The 23,108-nt window shown below is 29.3% G+C and overlaps 2 protein-coding genes and 1 long non-coding RNA gene across 4 annotated transcripts; 1 reads left to right on the top strand and 2 right to left on the bottom strand.

The window, feature by feature from the left end:
- Positions 1-774: 774 nt before the first annotated feature.
- On the bottom strand, positions 775-2,586 carry LOC135959419 (zinc finger protein 184-like). The gene is made up of 2 exons (XM_065510479.1): positions 1,767-2,586; positions 775-1,696 (listed from the first exon to the last, which is right to left on the bottom strand). The coding sequence occupies exons 1-2, from the start codon at positions 2,520-2,522 to the stop codon at positions 917-919; spliced, it is 1,536 nt and encodes a 511-aa protein (XP_065366551.1). The 5' UTR covers positions 2,523-2,586; the 3' UTR covers positions 775-916.
- Positions 2,587-5,197: 2,611 nt separating this feature from the next.
- Positions 5,198-16,241, top strand: Cog1 (conserved oligomeric Golgi complex subunit 1). Of its 2 annotated transcripts, XM_065510475.1 has the most exons (6): positions 5,198-5,421; positions 5,479-6,143; positions 6,210-7,288; positions 7,491-8,138; positions 8,206-8,256; positions 15,867-16,241. In XM_065510475.1, exons 1-5 carry the CDS (start codon positions 5,285-5,287, stop codon positions 8,224-8,226), a joined length of 2,550 nt encoding a protein of 849 aa, XP_065366547.1. In that variant the 5' UTR covers positions 5,198-5,284; the 3' UTR covers positions 8,227-8,256; positions 15,867-16,241. The 2 variants fall into 2 exon arrangements, with proteins under 2 accessions (XP_065366547.1, XP_065366545.1); XM_065510473.1 differs by lacking the exon at positions 8,206-8,256.
- LOC135959376 (uncharacterized) lies at positions 15,997-22,641 on the bottom strand. Its single transcript, XR_010576549.1, has 2 exons — positions 22,576-22,641; positions 15,997-16,430 (listed from the first exon to the last, which is right to left on the bottom strand). It is a non-coding gene; the product is annotated as an uncharacterized LOC135959376 (long non-coding RNA).
- Between the last annotated feature and the right edge of the window lie 467 nt (positions 22,642-23,108).

The raw sequence follows: 23,108 nt of genomic DNA, 5'->3' as shown, positions 1-23,108 counted from the left end.
ATTAGCATGTAATCCTTACAGATCGAGCCACTAACAAAAGCTCAAAAAAATTGGCTCAGCTAATTTAATAATTTAAAAAATATTTTTTAATAATTTTACACCAGATTTGAGTACGAATTAATAATGTGCGATCCGCTTTATTTAAACACGATGATTTTACAATCAAAAATCGATAAAAAAAAATACACTATTCTTTTGTTTTATTCTTACCCTCGTATTCTGATTTTTAAATATTATTATTATTTTTGGCTACCGATTCGAAATGGTAAAACTCTAATTTAGAAAAATACCATTACCGAAATGGTAATGGTATTTTTCCTTATTTCGGAAACGGTATTTGATGTTATTTAGATAACGAATTAAGTGTTAACGTTATTTACAAAAAATCGAAATACGTTGACTAAAGTGGTATTGTATTATATTTAACTTCTTTTTCAATAAACTCATTACTGAAACACAAATAGGTACATATTTTAATAATTCTGAATTATTTACAGAATGACGGTGAAGGTATTTTATAGGTAACGGTATTTTCTATTATTTCAGTAACGGTAGTCGAACTGAAAGTGTATTTTAGGTGTAACGGTATTTACTGAACAGAGCAAATAGTAGGTATGTCGAGCTTCAAGCGCCATTTATCATAAGCGAAAAAAAAAAAATTTTAAAATACACATTATTATCGTAGACAACAACCAAATGTACTGTATATTCACACCGTGGTGAAGTTTTGTAACACAGGGTGAAGCAAGAACGCGTTGAATGTAAACATATTACTTATTTCCTTAGTGTGTATTTAATTTAAATTCTATAGTTAATTTTGTTTCACATCAACAAAACACAATTAATTGTAATTATTCTTATAAAAACAGATATCATAAAAACATGATTAAAAAATGCTTTATACACATATCATATTCTAAATAATCTCCACCACATTTGATTTGGCTATTCTGGAATCTACAATAATGGTATCTTGTCGTGGCTTGCGAGGTTTAAACACTTCCTCTTTGGGTTCATGTTGTACCATATGGCGTCGCAGTCGTGTGGAGTTATTAAAAGCTTTATCACATTTAGTACACTGATAGGGCAGAACATCTAAATGCAAACGCTTGTGTGCCGCCAAATTACTGGATATACGGAAGGGTCGACCACAAATGTCACATTTATAGGGATATTCATTAGTGTGTAACAGCATATGGCGTCTATAGCCGGACATTTGGCTTAAACCTTTGCCGCATACTTCACACTGATACGGCTTCACATCTTCATGTGTCGTCATGTGCACTTTAAGAGAATGACTTTCCCGATATGATTTTCCACAAGTTCCACAAATATATGGCCGTTCTCCTGTGTGCAGCATAAAATGGAGTTTCCTCTGCTCTGCCGTATGGAAAGTTTTATCGCATAATTCACAGGCGTAGGGGCGAATATTACTATGTTTTCGTTCATGAACTCGCAGACTGGTTGAAGTACGATAGTGTTGTCCACATATAGAACACTTATAACGTTTTTCATCACTGTGTGTTAACATATGAACATTGTAATGGGTTTTTGTTCTTGATTTTTTGCCGCAGATTTTACACACATGAGGTTTTTCACCTGTATGCACATAGCTGTGCTCTCGCAATCGACACATTTTATCAAACACTTTGCCACAATATTGACAAGTTAAGTCAGCTTCCGTTAAACTATTTCCCTAAAATGTACGTTATTTAAAAGGTATAAGTTAATATATGTATATGAATATGTATGTCAAAAAAACTCACCTTTAAAGATTTCCTTTTAACAATTTTTTTTACATCTTTTGCTTTTGCATTATCTTCTAACTCTTCAATTTCACAGTTTTCATCTTTTTCTTCAATTTCCTTAGAATTATCAAAACCTTTAAGTTCCTCATCAGCGTCACTATCATTTAGAGTGCTTAAAATGTATTCACCATTTTCTTCATCTGCCTCATTTTTAACCAATATTACATTAATATCCCCTTCATTCTCAATACAGTTTGTGCTTGTTGAATCCTCTCGTTTGGTAACTTCGGAATCACATTCATCTATTTCTAGCCACTCTTCATATTCATATTCTGTCTCCATATTATTGCTTTCATGAATCTCTTCGATCTCCGAAACAAGTTCTTCTGGATTTTCCACATTTTCTTCCACACCACCCACATCAATTTCTTGTTCAACAATTTGTTCCTCTTCAATAACTGCGTCTACCATTTCTTCTTTCGTTTGTTTTGCTTGTACCTCTACATGCAAACGCTCCCTATAAGCCCGGTCGTTCTGCAAGACCATTTCTTTAAATAGGTAAGATTGCAGTAGATGTTCCACGCAGCTATTGCATATGTGTTCGGGCATGCCATTTTCATGATTTTCACCAAAACACTCCAATGTGGTGCAGTAGTTTAGTAAAGCCGCCAATGTCGTTGATTCATCATCGATAACCGTCTCATCCAACAAATGCTTATAATCACCACATTCTCGATTACATGCACGACAATCAACTTTTAGTACTAAAGTCATTTTTATTCTTCTAATTATTTATTTACTTGATTTATTTTGTATTTTTGTTAAACAAGGAATAAAAAAAATGCAAATTGTTTAACAAGGCTTTAATTTTATTTCATCAGCTGTAGCCACAAGAGCGTTACCATTCACAATAACTAAACAACTGCAGAGTTGCATTTAATGTTTCTAAACAAAATCTTGATTTTCAACAGATATGTCAAATTTACACAATTAAATAGTCATTTGTTTACACTGCAGCCACACGATCAAGTTTTTCTTGATAGTCTTTTACATATACTGTTTGTCAAAATTTATAAAAATTGAAAGCTGTGACGTAGGCAGCACGCAACTTGAAAACAATTTTAGTACAAATTGGGCAAAAACCTGTAATCAGCTGTTTTCTTGAAAGAAAAATTGAAAACCAACTTGAATGAGAAATTGAATGCAAGTTCGTTTCAATTCTTAAAAGTGTGAGTGTATTAGTAAAAAAGTGTGAGTGTATTAAAACTTGAAAGGCAAAACTTGATCGTGTAACCCCCAAGTTAACTAGTAATTCAAAATATTTTATGAAAATTCATTCTTAATAAAAAAACAGTATTCAAATAAAATATTGTGTCAAATATACTGTTTTTTTCGAAATTTTAGCAAATGTATAGTACAGTTTAATATATCTTGGCTAGTGTCCAAAAAACCGAAAAATTTAAAAAACCGGTTTCCGGTTTAACCGAAAAAGTGTGTTTTTGAAAAATCCGGTTTTGATTATTGTGTTTTAAAAAAACCGGTTAACCGGTTTATATTACATTTTTATTAATTGGAAATTTTGCATTTTTGAACTCTTTATGCAATTCGATTTCGATTATTGTCTTTAAAAAAAACCGGTTAAGCGGTTTCGGTTTATGTATTCAAAAAACCGGTTAACCGGTTTATATTAAATTTTTATTAATTGGAAATTTAGCATTTTTGAATTCTTTATGCAATTATTTTTTATCTTTTAAGAAATGTTGTCAAATGCTACAATTTTCTATAAAATAAAATCAATATTTATAAAAATGGTATCAAAGTTTTTCATAAATATGCTTGAATGAGTTTTAGAAAATATATTTCATTAAAACCGGTTAACCGTCTTACAAAAACCGGTTTGTCAAAAAACCGAAAAGTTAAAAAAATCGAAACCGGTGGAGTTTACAAATATGAAAAAACCGGTTGACCGGTTTTCGATACTCTAATATTGGCTATACACTTCCTATGAATAAAGCTCGTTATATGAGATTTTTCAAACATTTCTCAGATTTTCCTCAAAAAGTATGTTGTTGCATCCGCAACAAAAACAAGTAAGAAAGTATGGTCGGTCAAGCCTGACCATATAATACCCTACATTAAGTAAAAGATCAAAAACATTTTCCTTTTAAAATTGCAATAATTTATATTTTTGAGTGATTTTCGGAAGTGGGCTTACATGGGAGCTATGACCAATTATGGACCGATCACCATGAAATTAAGTCGTGTGATTTATGTCTATATTAAAGTTAACTATGTTGAATTTTGTGTGTATACCAAAATTTTTAAGCGATTTATGCACGTTAAAGTGATTTTCGGAAGCGGGTCTATATGGGAGCTATGACAAATTATGGGCCGATCGTAACAAAATTTGGTGACATGAATTTTGTATATAAAAAACTTATTTGGAGCGGAATTTGTGGAGATACATTTATAAATTAAACATTTATGATTATACTCTCCGCACTATGTTGGTGTAGGGTATAAAAATTTAGTCAATTTGACAGCTTGAGCAACTAAACAAGTGAAGAAAAAATAATTTTTTAAATATTTTTTCAAAATCAAACTTTTGACTTTTTTTCAAGATTTCATCCCGATCGGAAGACATCGATTTTAAATAAAATAGATTAAAGTTTTTTACCGAAAATTTTTTCTCTTAAAGAAAAAAAATTCGTTTTCGTATACATTTTGTATATATTTCTAAATTTACATCATAAAAAAATTTGTTTGCTAAAAGTTAATTTGAAAGTTGATTGAAAACATATCTTTATATATATAATTATTCTGTACGTGTGTTAGTAACTGAACTCATCGTTAACCCTAGAAAGATAATCTGCGTAAAATTTACGCATACTCTTTCACAAAAATTGTGGGTAATTACTGAAGTTGTTCTTTTGTTTTTTCTGATAATAAATATATATAAACATATTTAAAAATCGTGTATTTTTACTTCAGATATATTGAAAAAAGTAATCCACATTAGTTTATTTTAAGTTAATCAGCAAAACGCCTCAATTTAGCTTCCCAAAAACTTTTCTAAAATTTTTAGATAGTAGCGAGTGTTTGTTTTGATCATGATTATATATTAAGCTAAAATGTATTAATATACAAACGTTTTCATTAATTTTTATTTTCAATTATTATTAAAGTATTCGAATGACGAATATTCTGTGATTAAATAGAAATCACTGTTTTATGATTTGTTTTATTAATTCATTTTTATGAGTATATAAGATTGTATGGACATTCTTCCATGATGGTTACACATTTAAATATTACATGCCGTTACATGTTAATTTTCATGAATACGGCCGCTACAATTTTGTACAAATCATATACACGAACATAACTATTGTTTACGATGGTTATTGTGAATTATTAATTGTTTCTTACAGCTGTTTGGAAAAGTACGTGTCAAGTATCAGAATACTTCTGAATACAATAAATTTTTAACACAACAAAAATTAAAAAAAATAAACAATAATTTAAGTTAAATTAAAATGGCTACATTAAATTTATTAAATCTAAATGTTGATACACTATTCGAGCAACATAGTGTTATTGAAATTGATACTGTGCACAAGAAAATTCAGGAAGTGGTGGAAAATAAAAGGGAAGAATTACGAACAATGGTGGGGTAAGTACCAAAATAAATATAACAAAATTAGTTTTATTACACTGTTTTATATTATAGGGAACGTTATCGGGATTTGCTTAAGGCTGCTGATACAATTGCCGCTATGCAGGAGTCTACTAAAGCATTAATCACACAAGTTGACAACATCAATGGCAATTGCAAGAATCTGAATGAACAACAATTATTGGGTTTTAAAACGGAAACAGACAGTGCCGGCGAACTAAAGACGAGAAATGCTAATAAACAATTGAATAACTATTTTAGCACCATGATACAAATCAAATTGTTGACATCATTGCCTGAATTGATATGGTCGCAATTGGATCATGAACATTACTATGCTGCAACAGAGCTATTTATATTTAGTCGTCATATTAGTACCGGCTTGCAATTGGATTCGAATAATCCTGTTATGCTAAAGTTACCAGTAGCAAAAAAGCAATGGGAAATTATAAAACCATTTCATATGACTATTAAACACAAGGTAATGGTTGCCTTAGAAAGAGAAAATTTGGGCCCAGATCTCACCGTTGATTGTATACTATCGCTTTTGCAATTGGAGCGTTGTACATTGGAAAGTGCTTTGAAGACATTTCTCAACTTAAGATGTACAGCTTTTCTCAATTGTTTAAATGCCGATGGCGGTAGGGTAAAAGAGAGAATTCTATCCAGTTTGAGAGTACTTAACGATAGTTTGGATATGGTGGCAAAATGTTTTTTGGGTAAGTTGTTTAACAAAAAACTATATAATTTTTATTCGATTAAATAACGTATTATTTCTGTTTTAGATAAAAGCCCCTTATTTACGAAGCTAGCGGAATATTCTGACCCAAATGCTCCACCTACCATTGTGCGCATGGATAGTGGTGATGTACAATTTGCTCATCTATTACCTGATATTATATTAAATTACAAGCCCAAATTTGATGCAGTTACACTTAACAATGAAGCTGTCCGCTTGTCCTTAGAACAATTTCTTACAGATACACAGCGCATTGCCAGCAGTCAACTCAAACAACTTTTCGATTTGGTTACACAAATGAATTCAATACAGGAAATAAAAACAGAAGCCAACAATTTAAGAAAACAACTCAATTTAAATACTTTGACAGCTAAGTTCCAATTAACACAACCGCTGGACTTCTATGAATTGCGTTATGTACCCTTAATAAATCAACGTGTGCGTAATATTATAAATGACAGCTGGTCAAAGACAATAAATGAAACCTCTACAAATCTAGAGAGTTATTTAAGACAACCAGAAATATTAAATAACAAAAATTATTCGTTGTGGCAAGAATTTCCCACTGATTTACCAAATAGTTTGGATCATGCTTTGAATGACGATTCAAAAATTAAAAAATTGCTTATGAAATCAAAGGGTTATAATGATCAAATTATAGGAATTACGACAAAATTTGACGAAAATTTAGCAGGTATTATAAAAGAAATGAATATTTTCTTAGAAGAGCCAACAGCAAAGCTAGAAGATAAGCAGGCTTTAGTGGAATTTCTCAAAGATACTGCCCAGCAGCATATTACGGAATTCATAGCAAAAGTCAAGAGTTTACAACTGGACATCACAGATCGTCAATCTTTGCTGTTCGTGGCACGATGCTGTTGTGCTTTGATAGAACTTTGTCCGCATTTGAAAATGTGTTTCTGCCAATCTTCCAATTGGCGTCAATTACTTGGAACCACGGCTTCAAGTACAGCTATGGAATATTGGCAACGTATTTGTGGCTTGATGGAGGATGAAATATACCAATTTTGGGTGCATATCATTAAAAGTTTATTGCAGGAGTTTAACTGTGGTCGTTATTTGGCTAAAATCGATACATGTAATGTGATTTTGGAAGACTTCACAGTAAGTACTAGTTTGATTTACAAGTTTAAGAAAGATCTTAAAGGAAATCTGTGCTCGCATATAAAGCATTGTATTTTAAAGATTTGTTAACAAATATTGATTAATGTTGGAGGAAATATGTGATTTCTGTTTCTTTAAGATTTTTTTCATTTTATAAAGAACATTTTTTCTAAAATCTTTCAATTATTTTCTGTATTTTTAGCACTGGGAACTGATTACCCTAGATCAAAAAGACGATCAAGATATGCCTGTCCAATCATCATTCCGAGTGCCTACTCAACCGCGTATTTCCTTGCAGTCCTATTTACAGATTCTTATAACATCTCTCAAAGAAATTATACCAGAGACTATGCCGACAAAAGTTCTAAACACATTCAATCACAAACTTATAGATGAACTCCTAAAACACTACCAACAGCTACTAAAAGATGAGCCCACATTAACTCAAAATATTGCATTACAACTTTATTTCGATATTAAATTCTTACAGAGTTCCTTCAATATAACCAGAGAACAAAAGGAACATATTACTACATTACAAAACGCATACAAAGAACTTATAGATCCATTCGATTTCGAATTGTTTTCATCGCAATTAATGGCAAACATTAAAAGGTCTGTTTTGCGTTCAAATTGCCTATTGGGTGTATTGACACCACTGAATGTGCAAACATCGCAAACTGGCGCAGTAGTGCAAGAAAAGGATCCGAATGTGTTAAGTTTGTGCTCTAGTGGCTCTACATCTCTTTGGTTTCCACTTTTGCCCGTAGTTACAAATACAACAAATATGGTGACATCTACTTCATCTTCTTTTGAAATTAAAAAGACTTCTTTGAATGAATCACCCAAGGTATGAATTTTATTTTGTTTATTATGTACATAATTATTTGTTTTAATATTTATTATCATTTTTAAAGGATTATTTATTTGAAACATAAAACTTGACATATTTGCAACTATATTTTTGGGTAATAGACGTATAAGAAATGCATTTGTGTTATGTATGCATGTTTTTATGAAATATAATGGCAATTTAATAATATGTTTAGCTTTATGCTGCATGCATTATTGGCAAAGTTTTAATTTAACATGTTGAACTCCTATTATATTCAAAAAGGTATTTAAACTTCAGATAGTCATAATTGAAAATAAGCACAATTTTAAGATTTGACAATAATTTGAATTTAAATATTTTTAAAGTGGGGTGAACTGTGTAGCAAATTAACCCATTATTATTTTTAATTAAATCCGTAATTCAATCAATAACGTTTTTAAAAATTAATATATTATATAGAATTTCTACAGTCCTTCTACAGAAACTAATTAACAGATTTTCTATTTTTTATATTTCTTAAATAAATTCAAATTTACTAGATTTTCTATTAAAATATATTTTAATAGAAAACGAAGCGTTCCGAAACGTAAGCAATTTTTATAAAGAATACTGGGAAAAGGTTTGAAACTTGATTTTTTTTCCATACAAAATTTATTTTACGTTTGTCGTTGCGTTTTACAAAATGAGGCCCTAAATTTCAAGTAGAAAAAATTACATTTATAGCCAACAAAAAATAATGGAAGTCATATTTTACAAGCGATATCATCTTAATTAAATCTAAAGTAGCTGGTGCATATTTGTTTGCTTTTATGAAATAACATTTTATATAACTTCTGTGATTCTGTGAATTTTTCATTAGTGCTTAAAAACGTTTAAAATGTAAAATTTTTAAACAAAAATATTGGCCTCATTTTGTAAAACGAAGCGTTCCTAGTATGTAGAATACTGGGAAAAGTGTTTGAATATTTTCCATATAAAATTTGTTCATCGTTTGTCGTTTCGTTTTATAAAATGAGGCTCTATATATACAATTTTATTAATTTATCAATATAAAATGAAAATATTATTGAACAAATCAAGATTTCTAACTTAATCAGAATTTGAATATGATTTTACTGTTAATAACTTCGTGCCGGTGTAGTCAGCCTTTGTCCGGTTTCACAAAATAATAGCATTTTTGTTCTGTACTTAAAAATAACATCTAAATATCGATATTTTGCAGCATTGCACTATAGTTCAAAGTATCACTTTTTCCGTGCTAAATTCAAATTTCGAAGTTGTTATTATTCATTATTTTTTGTTGTCAATTTGTTACCAAAACTCCAATGCAATCAAATTCGCAATTGGTTTTTGTAAAATACAAAATACTGCTTGACAGCACGCCTTCAAAGTCAAAGTTTCGATACATTTTTAAAAAATTGTGAATAGTATCAATATTGTATTGTAACTTTTAACCGTTAATTGTGGAAAATGTGTGCATAATTTAAATAATGTTTAAAATGGAAAACAACGAGACGTCTAAGTACTTAATTTTTCTTTCCTAAATATTTGGAAACTATTTCCCTTTATATTAAAAATTACAATTTTTAAACATAACCTTAAAGTAATTTCTTTTGATTACAAAACTTTAACTTTATAGAAGCTTTTAAAAAAATGTTAACGTTTGTTAAACTTGAGATAAAAAGAAATAAATATATTGAAATGTTGTGAATTCATTTCACTTTATTTCATACTGCGCATTTTTGCGCTTTTTGAGTAATTAAATTTTTTCTAGGTTACTGTGCTATAAAAAAAATGAACTTTTTGAAATTTGGCTAAAAGAACGCCCAAAAGACACAAAGTATGATGCTATTATTAAATATATTGTGAAGAAAATTAGTGCTCCTGTTATTCCTAAGGGCTGTAAGAAATTATTGGATGAAGAAGTCCGTCATTTTGTCTACAATTACTTAAAAGTAAAATGTCAAAAATGCAGAAGAAAGGAAGATAATTTTCGAAATGAAAACACTATATGGCTTAATGGTTATATGTATATGCTTTGAGATTAGTATCTTTGTTTACCAATGACATCCACAGTACACAAGGTATTAATACATTCGATGCAGATGATATAAGACACAGACGTAGAAATAGGATCGTTTTAAAAATTGAACATACCCTAATACATATCCTAATATGGGGACCCCAGGCCGCACCCCTGGTGAGCTCATGCGGTCAAAATTTAAACTCGTCAACACTTCTTTGCGCATGTCAAATTTTATTCAAATCTAACTAAGGACTAAGGATTTAGAAATTACAGATTTATTTCCCTCTTTTTTCAATACCACTGTGCGAAGTTTTATCTGATACTTCAATTAATATATATTGAATCAAATGTGTTTACAAAATGAATTACTGATTCAACTAATTTGACTGAAAACTAATATGAAATAAATTTTTTCTAATCAAAAGCAATGAATTTACTTTATTTTTCTCCTGATGGGTTAATGGTCGACAAGGGGTTAATTTTTTCTTAAATTTGTTGAAAATATAAGTATTTCTACCTATGGTCCAATTTTGGTATCAAACAGTAGAATACTTTATTAGTTATTAATTTCGCACGGAAAAAGTGATACTTTGAACTATAGTGCATTGTAAAGGTGGATTTTTACTGCATATAAAGTTGTCAAAAATTACAAAAATTCTTCCTATGACGCGCTAATATTTAACTTCGGGTTTGTTAGTTGTGGTGATTTAATAACATACTTTTCAGCAATTTTTTGTTGGTAGAATGTGGTTATACTTCTTAGCATTGGCAAAACAATGACATCTTTTTATTGCAAGAAATAAGACTAAAACAAAAATAATATGTAAGAAAACGATGTAAAAATCACCCTGTTTTACCATTATTTCAATATCTATTTTATTTTGATAATTTATTTTTGTAATTTTTTTCGCACCATAAGTTTTTTTTTAAATAGTTGGTAATAATTCAAGATTTGCATAAATTTAAAACTGCCTAACCAATTTGGTCTCATATTAATGGTAATGTACCCTAGTTCCAATGTATTTCCCTAAAAATCCTTTTATTATGAACACAGGATATATACTCAAAACATCGTCCTTTAATGAAGAATATCGTTACTACTTTTGTTATCAAACATATTTCTATTAACGGCCGTATTCCGACCTATATGACAATAACAAAATTATAACAAAAATATTTTTAATATCAATTTGCATACAAAAGTTATACAATTTTCAGTTTTGTTATAGTTTCCTCACTGTCATAAAGTTTAGAATACGGGAATAAATATGAAATATCTTTTGTGTAAAATTTATTTTAATTCAATGAATTATTTTTTGTTCTCTCATATTTTTACTTAAATATATTTAAAAAAAATAGTTTGAGAAACAAAATCCCGAAACAAAAATCCCGAAGTCCCAAAAAAATACCGGTATTTGGAAAGCCCAGTTCCGTTTGGCATTCCTAGTCCGTCCCTATGCATTTCATGACATAATTATTATTCGAATAAAAAATGCCTTTTTGTAATGGATTCCAGTGAAAAACAAAAACTTCATCTCTTGACTTTTAAATAAAGTAATTTAGATTATATCTCATATATGTCTTTGTTCCGAATTGTTCGGTTTTTCAAATATCTAGTCAAAAAATATTTTTTTTCGGATTTGGGAAATATGTATTTTCAACTATGGAGCCCCGACTACTCGATGGATCAACATTTTTGATTTTGTCGCTATATTTTTTAGGTTTGAAAAGTGTCATTAAAATTGACATTAGACTGATTTTATCCCAACCATGTTTAAAATTATTTAAAGTTGAACATCTAAGTTTTGCCATAACGGTTACAAATTGCATCCCATTGTTGATTTTAATTTTTTTAATTTCTCTAATCACAACTATTTTTAATTTTTGTATGTGTCGTTGTTAAATATCCTTTCGATAGAAAATTCTCGTTTTAACCAAATATTATCGATAACGACCATTTTTTGCCGTCGACGTGACTTTGTGTTGACAACGACGTACATAATACATTTTAGTTTAATTTAAAATTATTTTGGAAACAATAGTTATTTGTACATTTCATACAAATGTCCTTACAAATCAGGGACAAACTAAAATTTAAAATTTTTTGCTACGTAAATTGCTAGAAGAAAGGTAAGAGAATTTTTAATGATATAGGAAATTGACAGAAGTAATCAATATTTTTGATCTCCTGAAAACTTTCTAAAAAAACATGTAAATAAAATGCAAATTTTATAAGAATTTGAATTTTCGATTTTGTCCAATTAGTTAACATTGTATTGTCACTCACTGTATGTTTAGCGGATACTAAGTTCTGTACATAGACAAACTCTTACTTGTTTTTCAATTTAATTATCAAAAATAATCATTTTTAATATCAATTGTAAAAATATAAATTCTTTATTCTTTAGTATATAAAACTAACTGATGCAAGATCTGATAACGAGAACCAGTGGCAGACAGACTTACCAAAAAAATAAAAATAATTTAAAATAAAATTAGATCTTTTTAAAAGTTTTCTATTAAGATATAGTATTAAATTCTCAATTTAATTATTGATAAATTATTGTTGGGGGATAAGCGAGTTCATATGTGTATTTCACTGGTTGCTTAGGCCAGATCATCAACAAACCTTTTCCCAAAAGGCTTTAGAAAAGCTAAAGATATTATACAAATATATAGCTAAATTTTCCCAGGTTTGTACTAAATAAATGTCAAAGGATAAAATGGTGTAGCGGTTGAAAAAATTGTTTAGATATTAGGGTATTCAATCGATTAACCGTTAATCGGTTAACCGATTAATTTTGGACGGTTAACTGTTCGAATAATTTAAAATGGCCGATTTTCAAATAACAAATAAACCGATTAATTTGTGTCGATTAACCGATTAACCGAAATTCCTTTTTTTCACTTTAACATATTTTTTTTGTATTTATTTTTCCGTTTCAATTCAAATAGAAAATTTCAAATTAGAATTACATATTTTTTTGAACATCCAATAAACATGTTTAGTGATTATAACAACTGACATATTTAATTTGCATGTATTTGAAACTTTGTTTGTATTTACATGTATAGACGAAACTTTTTTTTTAATGAGTCTTTTTCAGAAACTATTTTTTAAACGAAACTATTAAAAATATTCAAAATCTAAAGATTTTTTATGCTTACAAAAAAGAAATAAAAAAAGAACTGACATACATATTTGATATTCTTTATCATGCTTTTGATTTCTCCAACAAATACAATCAGCGAGAGAGTTTTTTCCAAGTCAAGTTTTATTAAATCTAGAGAAAAAAATTATTTCAGAAAATCTCACTAAAACCCTAAAAAAACTCATATGTATACAAAAAATGATCTCAAATACCATATTTGCTATTATTTTTTGGTTGAATTGTTATTAGGGTATTCGAATTATTCGATTTTTCCCTTGTTCGAATAAAACGAATAATTCGAATAAGAGATTTTAACTTGTTCGAATAATTCGATCACACGTTTAAAATTAATCGAATTATTCGAATAATTTTTTTTTTTTTTAAAGTAAAGACTGAAAAGTAAAGAATAACAAAAAATAACATTAAAGTTAACAATTCAAGTATTGATAATGTTAAAAAACATTCGAAAACAAAGTCCATCATTAAATTTTCATCAGAAATATTCTGATCAGATTAACTCCCGAACAATCTACAAACCAATTGACTAGCAAACTCTTTAGTTACCGTTTTGGAGCTATGTTTTAAAAAATTTGAACTAGTTGGACATGATCCTGAATTCAAATACAATATAAACGTATTAAGAACTTTGTTATGTCGCTCATTAATTCGGGTTTTAAATTGAGTAACTAATTCTCTATTTCACTATTTCTAAATTATTTATAACAAATTGTATTATACATCAAGCTCTATCAACGTTGCCGAATCTTTGCTTACTAAAGTGGTCTTGGGGAATTACACAATAAAGGGAATCTGTCCACAGTTTTATATCATTGTCAGTGTACGTGGCTAATTTGAAGTCAGGCAGTGCATGATTGACGCATTTACAAATACGAAAAAAGTTTATTACCATGTTAGACAAAGATAGTCAACGATGTTCAAAATCATGTAGAAAACGAACTCCATGCTTTTCTTGCAACAAAACGTTAGTTTGCAATATTTTGTTTAAGATTAGATTTATTAGATATTTTGCAACACTCACCTACGCGGTTAATAACATCATTTATATACATATATATACATTTTAAGATCATGACCTTCATCTATTTCAATGTAATCATTATAAATGTTATCCTCAATATCACTTTCGACGACCGTTTCAAAATCATATTCTCCATCACATTCAACACCACTTTAATGTAATTTAATATTTTGATTATTAATTGCGATTCTTCTAATATTTCGCCAGCTAAATAACCAATATTTTATTCCGTTCCTTTTATTTTCATTGATTCAAGTCCTAAGTTAAAAATGTTTAAAGATTTGTTTCTAGAATTGTAACTTCTTGCAGTAATATTTACTATATATATTTATAGAAGAAGCTATCGGAACAGTCATCTACAGTGATCAAAAGTCCCTTTGTCGTTAGTTATTTGTCGAATTTCAGAAACAATGCAATGTTTGTGAGTCATTATTACTTATTTAAATCTGAAATTATGAAAAATTTTAAGCAATTTAATAAATTTAAATATGAACATTTATTCGTTTTATTCGATTATTCTGCATAAAATTGTTCGAATTATTCGTTATTCGAAATGGCAATTTTTAAATTGTTCGAATAATTATTCGTAAGAAATTATTCGATTAATCGAACGATCATTAGTCGAATGAATACCCTAATTGTTATGTTCTGTTTGTTTTTATGTTTTTTACACCAAATTCGTAGTTGTATTTTCAATTTAAAATTAAAATAGAAATTATTCGTTTAATCGAATAATTTTAAATTAACCGATTATTAACCGAATAAATCTAAACCCCGATTAATTATTTGCTCGATTAACCGATTAAACCAGAAACCCGATTAATTGAATACCCTATTAGATACACAGCTCAATTATGAAAAAAATTCCCGTGAGTTTTTTTTAAGAAAATTTCCTCGAAATTAGCCAAATTCCAATCGGTCTCTATTTAGTTTAAATTTGCGTTTTTAATCCGGATTTATCGTTCACAATTTCGTTTAAAAAAATGTTGTAATGTAACATGTAAAATTTTGGTATCAATTGATTGGATGTATAACTAAAAAATGCGGGATTTACAAGAGATGGCGTATCTTATGAACGCGGTTTTTGTTTTTAATAACTTCTATGACATTTTGAAGGTTACATATCTGTCATTTATTACCACTTAGCTATTGACCATTATAGTGTAAGCAAAGTTTTTTTTTGCTTCAGAAATGTCGAATTTTGTGCCAATAAAGCGTCATATGCGGGAAGTTTTGCTATATTTCTTTAATATTAAAAAATAACTATAATTGTGGTAGTGCTATAATTGTTTTGTATATTTTTATAATATTATACTAGTTAATAAACTAATCACATATAACATAACATAACGTTTTTGTATTTTTTTTTAAATCTGTTTCCCTAGACACAATTTAAATATTATCATATTTTTTGTGTTAAAAATAAAAAAAATTAATAACACAAACTTTTTACTAAACCTATAACAGTAATATTTAATTACTTTAATTAAACTATTTTTTTCATATATGTTTTATTTAAACTTTAGACAACTCCTACACGAAAATCAACATCGACACGTAAGAGTGATACGAAAGCGAAATCTGGAGCAGCATCATTCTTTGGCGCCATGTCCCAAGAATGGTTTCGATAAAATAATTATTAACAACGATACAAACTACATACATACATACTTTTTTATTACAGCAAGTATTTTAATATTTCCGTATACTATACATACAAACATACTTATAAAAATAAAAATACAAATGTGCAATTGTTATAAGAAAATCTTAAAAAAAAAATATTTTCATAATTTATTTAATTGTTTCTGTCTCTACTTTTATAAAGTATTATTAACATATTTTAATGGTTTAAAAATTATTATAAAATAAAAAAAACAACATTATTAAACATAAATAAACTGAATATCTTTTTAATCTTTAATTTCTGGAAACTATTTCTTGCCACCTTTTTTGGCACCTCCTGCTCCACCAGCAGCTGCCTTTTGGTCTTGTCCTTTTTTACCACCCCCACCACCCTTATCAGCTCCACCACCTTTATTTTTATTACCACCTTTATCGCCTTTATCACCTCCACCACCGCCTTTTTTCTGCAATGAGAGCATATAAGCAAGTATTATTTTTTTAAAAAGGTTAATTACCGTCTCTTTTATTTATTTTTATTACTATTTTTTCAACTGATAAAAGAGCCAACTGTTTGTTAATGGATAATTTAGTTTAAGTTAGAAGAAGGGAAAGAAAAAAAATATAAAATAAGAAATAACAAAGTTTAAAGTTTATTTTATTTTATTTTACTTGTGTTTAGTTTAGTTAGTTGCGTTGTATTAAGGGAAAATGTTCACTTTTAGAGCTAGTTAATTACATGCTTTTCTAAGTCAAAAACATAAAAAATGCTGTTAGGAGAAAATGGAGAAAGTTCTTAATGAACTGCAAACTTTTAGTACTTCCTTAAATAAATGAAGTTGGAAAAGAAAACACAAATATCATTGAGAACACTTAAGGTTGGTTACAATAAACGGATGATGTAATTCCTGACAAGAGATGAAGCTGTTAATTTAAAAAGTTCATATCAAGTAAAGATTGCATTATCAAAAAAAGAAAACTTTCAAATGATGTTAAATGCAACTAAATACTAGGATGAATAAATCTTATTTAGGATTTATATTAGATTGTATACATTAAAGATTTTGTATAAGATAGTCTCACAAAAATGGGTTTTCTGTACTATGCTACAATTTGGAAAACATAAAAGTGACCTTTGTTTAGATACCTTAGGATAGTTCTTCTCATCCATGTAACTTATTACCTATTGTTCTTAGCAAAAAAAAATAAAAAATAGACTTTTTTTGAGAGACCAAAAATAACTGTTATTAAATTTTTTGAGACTGTAAAAGTTAGGCATAAATCAAATAATAATTTTTACGTTTTCAAATAAAAGTTATTCATAATAAATATTTTTTTTGTTGCTCATAACTTTTATTTTCGATTTATATTTTTTTACGTTGCTCATAACTTTTGTTTTCAATTTGTATGTTTTTAAGTTGCCTAATAAGAGTTATTCTAAAGAATATATTTTTTTCGTTGCTCATAACTCAAAAGAAGTTTCTTTCGTCACATTGATTGCATTTTATTAGTACATACATTGTATTTAACCTTTAAAGTCGCAAAAAATAAGCTTGGTATGAGATTGATGGTTTTTATTGTGTGTTTTTTAATTATAAAGAATTTTGTTTTACAATCAATGTTTTAGCAAACGCATTGTCCGCCAAAATGCACCTTTTCTCAGTCAACAAAATACGCAAAGCAGGAAATGCTTTTCAACAGAAAGCCGTATAACCGGCAGTGCATAGACAATATGAACCAATTTATTTATTGCAACAAATCGGTTTCTACGTCCAGTCTCATAGGTTTAAAGCTCTCTATTTCAGCTATAGCTGCTAATAACTCTCGCGATGTATTGCCTTTGTAATCTTCTGAAGATAAATTCACTTGATGTTCTGAACAACGATAACGTATTTAGATTCGTCGATTCGTAAATCAGAAAATCGGATATTGGTTGAAGTGGAGATACTTCAGCTGAAGTTAAATCGAAAATAAAAGTTATGAGTAACGAAAAAAAATCTAATATATAAAAATCTCGTGTCACAATGTTAGTGTTAGAACTCCTCCGAAACGGCTCAACCGATTTTTATGAAATTTTGTGTGTATGTTTGGTAGGTATGAGAATAGGTCGTAAAGTCTATTTCATACTGCTAGGTCATTAGGGGGTCCCTATCCAGAAAAATTGTTTCCATTTTTTTCCCAAAAACTTTTTTTTCGCATTTGTTTTATACATATAACCCCAAATTTACACATTTTTTTAATCGCGATTTAATTATTTTTATATTAGCAAAATATCCAAATAATTCAAACAGAACGAAACGGCTCTACCGATTTTTATGAAATTATGTATGTATAATTGGTAAGTATGAGAATAGGTCGTGGAGTATATTTCATACCGCTGGAACCCAAATATTCACTAGAAATAATTTGTATGGCTGAACAACTTTTGCCGAGACAGCTAGTATTTATTATAAATAACTCTTAAGCGGAATTCACCCATGAGTTTCTGAAACATTTTTTGTTCGGAACAATTTTTTTTTTATATGTAGTTTGAAGTCTCTCTCAAAAATAGAACGTCAAACTACATATAAAAATAAAATTATTCCGAACAAAAAATGTTTCAGAAACTCATGGGTGAATTCAGCTTTAGTCCCCATCCATACTGTGAAACATTTGCTGCAAAACATTTGAGTTTTGAATTTTTCATTGAGAATAACTATTATTTAAAGAAACAAAAATTAATTTCTACAATATAACAGTTATGGCTAAATTTTTTTAGATATTTCTTATAATAGTTATGTCTCTGCTTTTTTTCCCTTTATTTGATTTTTTTTGCTCAAAAGAGAGCTTAAATTTTTAAAAAAAAATCGCCAAAAATCCATTTATGATCCGAATTAAGAAACATATGGGGTTATACAAATATGGAGCTTTTTCGTGGATCGGAAAACCGAATTTTTTTTTTTAAATTGGCCAAGTTTGGATAGGACTGGGGGTGGTATGTCCGTTTAAGTGAGATAAATTTTTCTTTACACGCTTTCGCATTAAGTTATCTTTCCGGATCATATAAAAATTCTATATAGTCCCGAAGAAATTTTTTTTCTACAAAAGAAAAAATATATGGGTTTTTTTGGGAAAAACGTAAAAAATACGGGCCTTTTTACAAGTTCCAACTTTGGATGCGTATAACTTTTTATAGGGAAGAGATAACTGTTAGCAAGTTTTTTTTATTTTATTTAGAATTTTATCGTCAATAACTAAAAAGACCCAGCAAAATTAAAAAAATAAATCAATAAACATGAATATCTCTTCAACTAATAGAGATAACCTACACTTGTAAGGGTATTTTTTTGTAGATCTTCTCAAGAACTATTTATATTAATTTTTTTTTTGCAATTTTTGGCGATTCTTTTAAAAAAATTGAGACCCGAGGTGACCAACTTTGAGGGGCTACGTATTTGCCCCCATTAGCGCTAGGAAGCTGAACAAACGTAAATCAACTCGAAAACGCCTCAGCTCAAACCATGTGAAATTTCGTAACAATATCTCCAATAGTTCCCAAGATACCGAATTATTTCCAAAAAAAGTTTTTAAACCACTGTGCGCGGGACTATTGATTTTGGCCATAGACCTACATACAGTGGTCGACATAAGTCTACGTACGACCACAATTTTTGCCACTTTATTAGAGAAAACACGGTAAATAAAAAAATAATGCAGTATTGTTTGAACTATATTATTATTGCTATGCACCAAAAAAATGTTGTTGCAATGTAAACTTGCAAATTTATTCATAAAAAACAATAAAAAAACATTGACAAAAGTCTACATACGACCACAGCATGTTCTGGTTTTTTTTTGAATACTAACAGATAAGCATGCAATTTATTAAGTCTACAGTTCAAACAATATTCAGTAACTTTGAAAAATGTGGTAGAGTTAAAAACAAGCTGCGAAGTGGTCGCCCAAAGAAACTACATCGTAGAGATGTAATCTTCATTTTAAAAGAAGTCAACAAAAACTCAAAAGTAAATACCACAAAATTGGCCAAAGAACTCGCAACAAGATCAAAAGTTATTGTTCATCCACGAACAATTCAAAGAACCTTAAATAATAATGGTAATTAAAGCAGAACTCCTCGTAAATTAGCGAACGGATCGCAAACTTCGTTTGGAATTCGCCCAAAAGCACTTTGAAAAGGACATGGAATTCTGAAAGCGAGTTTTGTTCACTGATGAGTTGAAGTATAACATATTTGGAAGTGATGGGAAGGATAAAGTATGGCGCAAAACAAATACAGTAATGGATCCGAAAAACTTACTCGCTACAGTTAGGCATGGTGTTGTCAGTGTGATGGTTTGGGGTACTGTCGCTGCTTCTGGAGTGGGAAAGTTAGTGTTTATTGAGGATAATATGGATCGTTATCAGTACAAATCCATTTTGGAACAAAATTTGAGAGCAACCGTTAATATTTTAACTCTTGGATAAATTTGGATTTTTCAGCAAGATGACGATCCGAAACATTGGTCTCAAATTGTCAAAGATTGGCTACTCTACCATGCCCCATGACGATTGTACACACCACCTCAAAGCCCGGACTTAAATGTTATTGAGCACGTGTGGGAAATTCTACAACGGAAGATCCGAACACATCCTTCCAGAAGAATGGCAAAATATAATTTTAGTCGCTTCGATGCCCAGACGCTTGTTGATGCCCGGTGGCCCAATGAAATATTGAATTTAATGAAAATTTGTATTCGCTGAAAAATGTTTATTTAGTGTACAGATCGTATGTAGACTTTTGTCAATACATTTTTTTAATTTTTTGTGAATAAAAGATAAATTAATTATAAATTTAGCGATATTTTTTTGTTATATTACTAAAAATGCATTTGAAATATAACTGCATCATTACTTTTACTTATTATGGTTTAGAAGTCCGCGAGCTACGAAAATAATGGTCGTATGTAGACTTTTGTCGGTCACTGTATATAATTACTTACTTTTTGCAGGGAATTTTTATATTTTATAGATTTTTATGAAGAAATGATAATTCAAGACTCAATTGTAAAGAGCATTTTTGTTGAAAAATTTAATTCTTCTACAGTAGAAAAGTATTCAAAATCTGTCATTCTTTGCCCTAGAAATTATGATGTTTGTCAAATCAACGAGGAGGTGTTAAACCTTTTAGAGGGCGAGCGTTCCACATACTTGAGTATTGACACAGTAGAATGTGATAGCTGGTATGCCGCTTCATAAATTAAACCTTAAGGTCGGTGCTAAAGTAATGCTTCTGCAGAATTCAAATACGAGGAGAGAACTCTGTAATGGCACGAGATTGCAGGTGTCCAAACTTTCGAAAAACCTCATATGTGTAAATATCCTGACAGGCACTGCAGAAGGAAGTCCCGCATCACAATTTCCTATAAGGCTGGCATTTTCCATAACAATAAATAAAGCACAAGGTCTGACGATGGAAAAGGTGGGGATTTATCTGCCTAAGGCCCAAGCCACGCAATGAGCGGATAAGCGGCGAGCGTCAGAGCGATGAGCGTCAAAAAATTAAAACATATGAAATACTACTGAAGTGTCCACGTAATGAGCGGCATTTCTGAGCGGTAGTATTTCATTTGTTTTAATTTTATGACGCTCATCGCTCTGACGCTCGCCACTAGCCGCTCATTGCGTGGCCTCGGCCTAAATCAGTTTTTAGCCGTGGTCAAATGTATGCTGCATTTTCTAGAGCAAGATACCTACATGATGTTAGTGTGAAAGTGGAAGTATGCTTCGTAAGGGCAGTTAAGTCAATTTTAGTTATTGCTTTTTGTTATATATATGTACATATAATATACATATATATATGATTCTGTTAGGTTTATTTGTTTGGAAATTGCGTATTTCATTCTATAAAGAAAAATGAATTATATAAAGAAATTAATTAATTAAAGAAATAAAATTGTTCTTCCTTAAAAACCATTAAAAAAATTCTTTACAATTTTTTATTTTTATACCGTTTTGGATTTTTTGACTTTGATAATTTGCCTGGACATGGACAGGTTTTTCAACTAGTAAACATGGGATATTTTTAAGATATCGAAAAAAAGTAACATTATTTACCAATTTTACAACTTTCAATCGATTTCCGACATGGGTTATATTTATCCAATTGCACTTAAATTTTGCAGTAGTTAGTTTTAGCTACTAATGATCAAAATAAGACCCATCCAAAGCAAATCTATTTTTTAAGGGCATGTCTAGTAAAGTATAAAAAACTCAAATATTTTATTGGGTGTATGACTTAAAAATACGGGATTTATTAAAATTTTGTAGCTTTTATTTTGAATCATTTGTACAATATAAATTTATTCAAAGTATTGGCCAGTGTTAGCTATGACCTTTTCCATTTTGCTGCCAACATATGGATTCCGAGCCGAAAGAAAATTATATATTTTTTTTTATTTTAATTGAAGTGCATGTGTAATTTTTGGATTTTAAACACTACTTTTAATATTAGGAATTTAATTAATTGCTATTTTTTTATAACGTCTCACACTTTCATCATGCATTTCCATAAAAGCCATTAAAACTTTAAATTAAAAGCGACAATTAATTATATAATTTTCCAATAACACTTACTAAATGACACATTTTTGTTTCAAATTATTTGTCTATTGTAAAACACAAATATTGCTTACATTGCCACCACCGCCGCCACCTCCTCCTCCGCCGCCGCTTCCTCCACCACCTCCTTTATTTTTGCCCATAATTTAAAGAATTTAAATTGACTTTCAAGATTTTGATAATTTCAAGTTTTAAAAATGATAAAAAATTCTTAGAAATAATTTTCAAACCAAACACTTTCGTTAGAAGAAAACCACTAAAATGTAATTAAAGAAAATTATATTAGTTTTTTTTTGTGTTTTTGTTTGTTTTATTTTATTTTCATTTAATTTTTACAAATTCATAAATAACAATTTTCAAGAGCAAGTGCAAGGGAAAATTCAAAATAAATATGTGTCGTATAAGTGATGAAAAAAACATACATACATATGTACGAGTAATACGTATACGTAGTGTGTTTCTATTGTATATCTTTTATAATATTTTATGAGTAAAAAAAACTTAATAGGGAAAGTGAAATACAAGAGAACATTTTGGGGAAGAAGAAT

Source organism: Calliphora vicina, chromosome 1 (genome assembly GCF_958450345.1).
Source record: "Calliphora vicina chromosome 1, idCalVici1.1, whole genome shotgun sequence".
NCBI lineage: Eukaryota > Metazoa > Arthropoda > Insecta > Diptera > Calliphoridae > Calliphora > Calliphora vicina.
Note: the sequence above shows the minus strand (reverse complement) of the source record. Positions and strands in the feature narration are given on the sequence as shown.

Bases quoted from the DNA above. Each gene is read 5' to 3' on its own strand.
- Cog1 (XM_065510473.1), top strand. From the start codon at position 5,285: ATGGCTACATTAAATTTATTAAATCTAAATGTTGATACACTATTCGAG. The intron at 7,289-7,490 runs GTAAGTACTAGT...CTGTATTTTTAG, and splicing joins TGATTTTGGAAGACTTCACA to CACTGGGAACTGATTACCCT. The intron at 8,139-15,866 runs GTATGAATTTTA...TTTAAACTTTAG, and splicing joins CTTTGAATGAATCACCCAAG to ACAACTCCTACACGAAAATC.
- LOC135959419 (XM_065510479.1), bottom strand. From the start codon at position 2,522: ATGACTTTAGTACTAAAAGTTGATTGTCGTGCATGTAATCGAGAATGT. The intron at 1,697-1,766 runs GTGAGTTTTTTT...CGTACATTTTAG, and splicing joins TTAAAAGGAAATCTTTAAAG to GGAAATAGTTTAACGGAAGC.